The sequence below is a fragment of the Zophobas morio genome, unplaced genomic scaffold (assembly GCF_036711695.1).
Source record: "Zophobas morio isolate AGI-343-1 ecotype UQ-CSIRO unplaced genomic scaffold, CSIRO_AGI_Zmor_V1 ptg000243l, whole genome shotgun sequence".
Lineage (NCBI taxonomy): Eukaryota > Metazoa > Arthropoda > Insecta > Coleoptera > Tenebrionidae > Zophobas > Zophobas morio.
This window is the reverse complement of record NW_026972347.1, coordinates 313313-321219: the sequence shown is the minus strand read 5'-3', so window position 1 is coordinate 321219 and position 7907 is coordinate 313313. Positions and strand designations below refer to the sequence as shown.

General features: G+C 33.3%; 2 protein-coding genes and 1 long non-coding RNA gene across 5 annotated transcripts; 2 read left to right on the top strand and 1 right to left on the bottom strand.

The window, feature by feature from the left end:
- The first annotated feature begins 1254 nt into the window (after nt 1-1254).
- Nucleotides 1255-3157, top strand: LOC135146626 (uncharacterized). The gene is made up of 12 exons (XM_064078759.1): nt 1255-1282; nt 1347-1409; nt 1487-1544; nt 1729-1783; nt 1833-1930; nt 1979-2101; nt 2162-2265; nt 2320-2443; nt 2496-2600; nt 2651-2715; nt 2766-2868; nt 2920-3157. Exons 6-12 carry the CDS (start codon nt 1981-1983, stop codon nt 3048-3050), a joined length of 753 nt encoding a protein of 250 aa, XP_063934829.1. The 5' UTR covers nt 1255-1282; nt 1347-1409; nt 1487-1544; nt 1729-1783; nt 1833-1930; nt 1979-1980; the 3' UTR covers nt 3051-3157.
- An 81-nt stretch (nt 3158-3238) lies between these two features.
- On the bottom strand, nt 3239-6732 carry LOC135146622 (uncharacterized). 3 transcript variants are annotated; one of them, XM_064078750.1, is made up of 11 exons: nt 6003-6732; nt 5636-5712; nt 4932-5047; nt 4669-4862; nt 4166-4237; nt 3959-4102; nt 3826-3888; nt 3735-3771; nt 3568-3674; nt 3404-3502; nt 3239-3314 (listed from the first exon to the last, which is right to left on the bottom strand). In XM_064078750.1, exons 1-11 carry the CDS (start codon nt 6531-6533, stop codon nt 3306-3308), a joined length of 1449 nt encoding a protein of 482 aa, XP_063934820.1. In that variant the 5' UTR covers nt 6534-6732; the 3' UTR covers nt 3239-3305. The 3 variants fall into 3 exon arrangements, with proteins under 3 accessions (XP_063934820.1, XP_063934819.1, XP_063934821.1); XM_064078749.1 differs by having other exon boundaries at nt 3568-3771; XM_064078751.1 differs by lacking the exons at nt 3239-3314; nt 3404-3502 and having other exon boundaries at nt 3584-3623; nt 3697-3771.
- A 204-nt stretch (nt 6733-6936) lies between these two features.
- On the top strand, nt 6937-7309 carry LOC135146568 (uncharacterized). The gene is made up of 3 exons (XR_010283875.1): nt 6937-7043; nt 7110-7170; nt 7238-7309. It is a non-coding gene; the product is annotated as an uncharacterized LOC135146568 (long non-coding RNA).
- The last annotated feature ends 598 nt before the right edge of the window (nt 7310-7907 follow it).

Here is a 7907-nt window from a genome sequence, read left to right as displayed (position 1 = left end):
CGTTGTTGTAATATGATATAACTTTCATAGGCATTTTTTATAGACAGGAGCACATGCAGCTTGTCTTGAAAATTAAGACCAGCTTTATCACTTTAGACTACATTTCCATCACGTCCATTTAGAAGATGACTTGTGTTTTTCTTTGGTCTTATGCCCTCTATTGTCACTCATTATGGACATTTTTTTAAAAGCATTTAACTTAAAATATTTTATTATAGTTCTTTTGACAATTATATTTTATCATTCAATGCTTTCCATATATATATACTTTTTGAATAAACATGAGTTCTACCGGTGGCAGATTTCCAGCTCACCTTTGAAAACGGTATTTATATAAGTTTTTCGGGACATAACTCAATTTTAATATTCAATTATTATAAATAATATTATAGTCTTAACGAATATGTTTTTACCTTACTTTTTTTTCTGCTTTTTACCTTTTAAAGCTAATTTTATTCCTTATTGTTAAGACTTTACTAGGAATTCAAGAATATTATAAGGATGAAATTTTATTTTTTGTTTTGTTTTATGTATTAGCGGCTTATCTCATCCTATCCTTGACTAAATTTATTGGAATAGTTGTAATATTTATTTTTCCTTGGAAAGTTTGTATGTATCACAAAGTGAATTTTTCTCATAGGTTATGTCGCAATTTATTTCAGACGATATGAAGGAGATTAATAAAGAAAAAGAAGTTTATAGCAACCCACTCCAATGTCATAACTTATTTAAAGACATTGAAGAAACATTGAGCTTCTGTAGTGACTTTGAGGACGATTTAAATTACTGGGGATGTGACTTTAAAAGCAGTATTTACAATGACAATATTTACAATGAAAAAAACCATTTTTCTAGAAGTAAAAAGGAAGAAAGTTTTTATAAGGAAGCTTATCCGCATGAATTTAGTAGTCCTTCAACGTACGTGATGTCATCTACACCTAAGAAAAGACATTTGAATTTTCGTCAAATTTTAGTTGACGGTAAAAAAACACTAGATTTTGATGAAGGAACGAGTATTGCAACTTCAGAGCCAACCAACTTCTCTCGAGAAGACTCGTTTATAGAAATAAACTTGCCTGTTGGCAGTTCTTCTTTTGAGAAAGAAGCTCAATTTATAAATGAAGTGCCAGTTGAAAAGGAAAACAACATGAAAGTAACTGATGACCAAAATAGTAATAAAAAAGAGTACTGTTTTCCCAAAACCACTTTAAATTCTAATACTAGACCAAGCACTGAAAATGATCTTTTGTTTTATAAATATGGGAAATGTCTAAAAAGCAAAGTAAGCTTCAGGCCAATATAATTACTTCCTTACTGTTTACATTGATATATTTTATATGAAAAAGGAACCAATTCTTATTACTCCTGATGTTCTGGCTTTAAGGAAAAGTTCATTTACTAATAATAAAGTTTATATTTCTTTCGGAATTTATAGCAATTTTAACATTATATTTCTATTTTTATCAATTTAATTCTGATCAATTAGTTGTCTACAACGCCAATTATTTGTTCTGGCGACGGCAAGTTTTTTGAGAATGCTGAAGGTAAAATTTTATCTTACAACTGTTTATTCTTTCTTTAGTATTGTTAACTTATTGTATTTTATTTATTGCGCTGTCTATATTATATGAATGTTTTTTTTTTATTTTTTTATTATTATTTAGACTCATCTAAGTTTTTTAATCAAAATTTCTTTTTTGAATTTTTTTCATATATTTTGAATAAAAGAAGATTTTATTTTTTCGGATGAGGAACCTGTTTTGAAGCTAGGCCAGCTTTCCTTGTTAGTTTTTTATGACGAGTTCTTCTTAAAGTAAGTTTGCATTTCCTAGAAATAAAAGAACTGATCGACAAGAAACATCAAAAGAAAATTCTGGAGCGTCCAATTTTAGTTTTGATTCCGATTGTGAAGAGGAAATAACACCAAAACGTAATTTATTATCGCGTACCTTTTTTAATTTTATTATGCTTTTACTAGAGATGTTTAGCGGTCCGATAGTGCCCCCTCCCACTGAGGAAACTTATGATGATCTGGTAGTTCCTAAAGAAGGCCTTAACACGGATATGTTGCATAAAGCCACTAGCACGCGCTATGCAAAAAGTTTTATAACTTTTTATTTGATTTGCTTTATAGTTTAATTATACTTTAATTATATTTTAGTAGAACGCGATAAACCAACTGACCTACCGAACGACTTGATACACTTAAGAAAAGCTCTTCTCCAGAGTACAACACAAGCAGAAAACACCGACTTTAAAGCTGCTGTAAAGATACGCATATAAGCTTTTGAGTACGAAATTTCCATGGTGGACTTGTAGACTCTGCTGAGCTCAGGAGGAAGGGACTTTCCATCCAGCGTTAGTCTTAGTTTCTCTGAATTTGATGAAGAGTTTGAGGGCGAGTCAGTACAACTTTCCGTGCCGCTTGATGGCAAGCTTAATTGTAACTCACCTCGATACGCCTCCTAGAAAATAAACTTTTATTTTCTTTTTAGCTTCTAGCGTTGTAGTAGGAAAGATGTCCTTTGATAGAGAAACTAACTCTTGGCGTGCCAGCCAGTGCAGCGAGAAGGGAAGTGATTCGCTGGAAGAGTACAATGGTACCTTCGTTGCGACTGCAAGTACGTTGCACTTTACATACTTGTATAAGGACTTCAAAGAAAACGACCTGCTTTGATCGCCCCGTTAAGCACTCAGTCCACTTTATTGCCAAGAGTTATTATTATTGCTATTAATTGTTATTGTTACAACTATAATGTTATAAGGTGGAAAATGGTATGGTCTTCGATCCCGTAAAAATGTGTTGGCGGGGAAACAACGAGGACGCGCTTGTTTTTAGCGATGAAGACTCTTTTGAAAAGGAATACAGTTTCGTACCATGTTTGGTCTTTATTTTTTTTAGTGGTAAATTTTTATAAGCATCTTCGACTGGAGAAAAAATGGAGATAAGTGCCGATCTCATGGCAAAGTTAGTAAAGTGTCAGCACGAACATAATCTTCTTTTAAATGGATGGATTTTAACGGCTGCGACTCGTCTTTCGCATGGTTAGCTCTCACATAGCATAGCAACTCAGCATCGTTTTTCATAGGAATTTTTGCCGGAATTAACTTGCACTTTCCGTTTATATAACGTATATTATAAATTGGTTTCCTCCTATCGTGATTTTCAAAATATCAATTTTAATGTTTCTTAATTTTGTACGGTAAACTTAATTTATGTCAACAAAAATTTTATTTTAATAGTTTATATTTTAAATTAGTTGAGGTAACAAAGTTGCTCCATGATGAGTTTAAAGTAAAAATCATTAGAGATTCTAATAAATAATTTAAATTAGCTATCATATATAACGAACAATCTTTTATGGCACTTAAGTATTAGCAGCAGGAAGATTTATAGCATTACCTCCACAAGTTTGTTGTAACGTTCCATAACTTTATCCAAAGGAGCTTTTAGAGAGAACTCTAGTCTAGAAAACACTTCAAACTCAAATGAAAATATCTCCTTTGCAGTATATAATTAAATAAAACCGAAGCAGCCGCTGCAGTGATAGTGGAAGAATAACTGACCTTTTTGGACACGTGCAAGTTTCTCTCTAGAGAGTCGCACAACTGTTTTATGCTTCCTGTAGCCGTTTTGTGGTCATTGAACTTAACCGCCAGGAGTCCACATGTAGCTGTGGAACAGAGGAACCTCACCTTATATAGTGTTTGCAAGAGCAAAGAGGAGTATATACCAACAACTAACTTGCGGTTGCCCTTATGAACAAATCCCTGCAAAGCTGGCCGTTAGTATAATGGATATATATAATATAATAATAGAAGGGCCTTTTTGGTTAACTTCTCAAAATAAAGTTCTGCCAGCGCTACAGAGGACACTTCCAGCTTACACTTGATATGTGTAGTTCCAGTAAATATCTTCGTTTTATAAAAATAAGCAGGACAAAATACATAACTTCACCTCTACTACAATAATATAAAAAAGTTCACGTTTCAGACTTCTTAACTTGGAAAGTGAAATAACAACATCCGGAAATTTCTCTCTGAATTGTTCATTTAAATCTTTTTTAAGGTCAGCAGGCTTTACGTACTGTATAACGGAAGACTGATATAGACAGGAAGAATAATAAAGAGAGAGCGATAATAGTTAATTACTTTTGGTTAGTACCACATAAGACGACAGGAAGGCTACATTTTTATGCTTTCCCAACTGAAATTCCGGATTATCTAAAACGAAGCCCTTAAGAATGAAAGTAATAAAGTTAAGTGGGAGGACTACGAAGGTGGTTTAACACTGTACACGCTTTCAGCAGAAGTATTAATATAACTTTCACAGTTACACCAAAAGGCAGTTATTATACTAACACGGTTGAACTTTCTTATGAAGTTACATTCTCAAATATTAAATCGTTTTTTTTATTCGCCTTGCCAAGTTGTCGAGAAAACCAGTTCATTCATTGTCCCTTTATGGTAACCGTTATGATTCTGCTTTCTACCTAATGGAGTAAATAAACTGCAACAGATTTCGGGATGTGCAAGGCTAAGTTAAGGCCTACAAGCTAAAGTTGGCAGGTGTGTAGTTTTTTCACACCTTCCCTCAAAATATCTTTACGTGAAACACAGCTTTAAAATATGAAGGCAGTAAACAGTAGATAGATAATAAATTAATACTTTATAGAAACTTTCAATCGTTGTTTCAAAAAGATATTTATAAGAAATGGCTGTTTTCTTTAGCTGCTTAAACTTATGGCTACTAAAGGATTTCTTTAATCCTTTAGTGCTCAACTCTTCAAAATTTTTTCGGCTACTTCCAGAAAAGGATTCACGTGATTGAGACTCTTTTTTGTAGCCAATGACACTGAAAGCTGTATAGTAAAAACATTTGTGAATAAACAAATAAATCAATGTCCATTACTTTTACATGAAATACGGACCTGCAAAAGGAGCAAATCTTTTTGACACCAGTATAACGCGCTCTTCCAGAGCGGCTGCGAGTTGGCTTACATCAATAACCGTCACGGAAAGAGGGGCCTCAAGTTTTGTATTCGAGCTAAATTATGTCATACATATTAGATAATATAAAAAGTAAACGTAAACTGAAGATATAGAAATTAAAAAAGCAATAAAACGCCTTATAAAAATACTCAGTGTACGCCACCACTTTTCAGGAATATTATTTCTAAGGTAAACCTGCTCAAACGCTAGTTAAAAGTAGTCGGTTCAAATATAAACAAAATATTCCGAGAAGCGCCCTCTCTTTGCTAGTTAGAATTATGCTACTGAGCCAAAACAAGACAAACTTGCAATAGCAAAAAGTCTCCTGACTCATAACACTAATAGCTAGGCACCCTAATTTAATTCAAGGCGATCACATAAGCGTACTGCTGGCTCAAGGTAAACTAGGTGCTGTAATAGGATATATGATGGCAAATATTACCCTTGGTGGGAAGAAAAAATAAAAGGACTTAAAAAATAGTCGAAAATGTGATAAGTGACATATACAAAATAAAAACAATAATAATAAATAGTAAATACTAAGTATACCAACAGAAAATATTTTAATTATATGTAGCACAACGGTAGTGCTATTAATGTAAATCTACAAATAATTGATAGTTAAAGAAATAGTACAACTTACCCCTTAAAAGGGGTGCTAGATTCTTTAGAGTCGACAAAAAAAGAAGTTGCACTAGCGCTACCTTTCTTAAGATGCGCCTTAAGCCGAAATAAAGTAGATTAGCTTAAAATCTGATATAATATATATAAAAAGTATATACAACTGATTAAATTTTTAAACATATCTTTTTTTAATATATTAAAATAAATAAATAAAAAATAAAGAGCACTTACAAAGGCAATTAAAGATTTATTATACCCTATATTCTTATGTAACAAAAACAACAAGTTAACAAAGCAATACTAACTAGATGATAGAAAAGAAAAGAAAAAAAGGATAGATTTAGTTACTTCTATTTTTAAATAAGGTGGTCAAGTTAAAAATTTACTTTAAATAAGGGGCTTGGAAATTCCTTTTTTTGACGTGCCTTCAAAGGAGAGTCATTATGTTCAATGAGTCTTTTTTCGTTCCCTTTACACCGAAATTCGAATGTACATATATTTTTCTCAGAGCGACTCGTAGGGATAGCCTTTGAATTTTCAGTAACAACTTGTATAATAGAATGATCGGTTACTGATAGTTTAGTAGGAGAACTTTCTTCAGGTAAGTAGTTACTGAAAAGTCTTATATAGGAGGCATTGGCGCTGTTGTTTATAGAGTTAAAAGTGTACGATCCTTTATTAGAAACTTCAGAAGTAAGGGTAATACTTTTTAAAAACTTAATAGCTTGAGTTCGAGAAGGATATGTTCTTCTATTACTGGTTTCTTCTGCACCTACTAGTTCATCCGAAGGACCATCACAACAGTAAGCCAATCTCCTGGGAGAAGGGGGAAGTTCCTTAACAGTTTTTATTCCAGAATTTACTTTTACATAGTTTGTCTCTTTCTTTAAAGTTAGGCTTAAGTCATCTTCTAGCATTACAGATATTACGGCGGTGCATAAAAAATTTTTCGATGTAAAAAGTATATGTCCAAGGCCGCTTATAAAAAGTTTAAAGCACGATAGCGAAAATATAAGGCCCCTAACTTTAAGCTCTTATAACTCTAGATAATACTGTTTAAGTATCAACGTAGTAGGTTAACTCTGTCTCAGTGGTTTGTGTTCATTGAGAGAGGTAACTGTGTTGGTAGTCCACGTAAAACCCCATCCGCGCCCAAAATGCACAAAATAGTACATAGCCACGTAGCGCTTGATGATAAACGCGCCATACTCCCGACAGAGAGCTCGAGTAATAGAAGTTTTTGACTCGATGGAACACCAGAAAAATAGTTATATACTAGTAAAGACAACTAACGAGCTAAATGCCTAAAGCTATCATACCTGAAGCGAGAGTTGTTGTCGTAGCTCAGCAGTTAAAAGCGTCGAAGCGCGTACTCTTGGTTCTGGGTCCGATACCAAAGACGCGACCCCCTTTTTCGGTCTTTGAAGGTAGTATGTATAACATAAATTCTAATGATGACCCTTACCTTCAAATCATTGCTTCATTCTTGTTAGACTTTCCATCAAGCCAAAAAGTGGTAGGTCTCCTTCAAGGAGCAGGGAATCCCATATTAAGGTAGCATATCCTAAAAATTTTGTTACAATAATTTGCGCTTTAATAGTTCTTAACGCGCTTTATTTAGTACATGGGGATGCCTAACGTACTTCAACTGCTGGGGTTAGAAACTATCATTAATTTCAGCACAAATTGCCTGTAGTAAATACCTAGGTTTTTTTTGTTCATGCAGTCCTTTTTTAAATCTCCTTCTTTTTATCCCTCTTTCCTTATAAGAGCTTTACATAGTTCGCTCAATAAATTGTAAGACTTTTTTTTAGATAATCTTGAACCATTTCATTACCGCAGTGAGGCTGGAGTTACCTTACATTTTGTAAATGATTTGATGACCGCAATGATTTCGAAAATATAATAACTATACCAATTTAATTCTCGCAAATAGAACTGCAATGATCTTCTAACTCCCTTTAAAGTGCGGATAGTTTCTTCTTTTAGTGACCTGGAAAAAAAAAATTATAATAATTCTCTGCGCCTCTTCGCGGTCGGTACACGCAAGAAGCTTGGAACCGGAAGTAAATACACTCTTTATAAGAACCAAGGCTTCATTTATAAATCTTTCCAGCTTATAATACTTTCCATACAGCTCTTTAATGCTTAATAAACTGTTGTGTACTCGCTTGATCACAATAGTACAACAGCTTCAATATATTTTTAATAGTCTCTGGAATACCAGGGGAACTGGCTTTAGTTCTAATGTGAGAGATTTTAGATAAAACAGAGTTCATAGTGACTAGTAA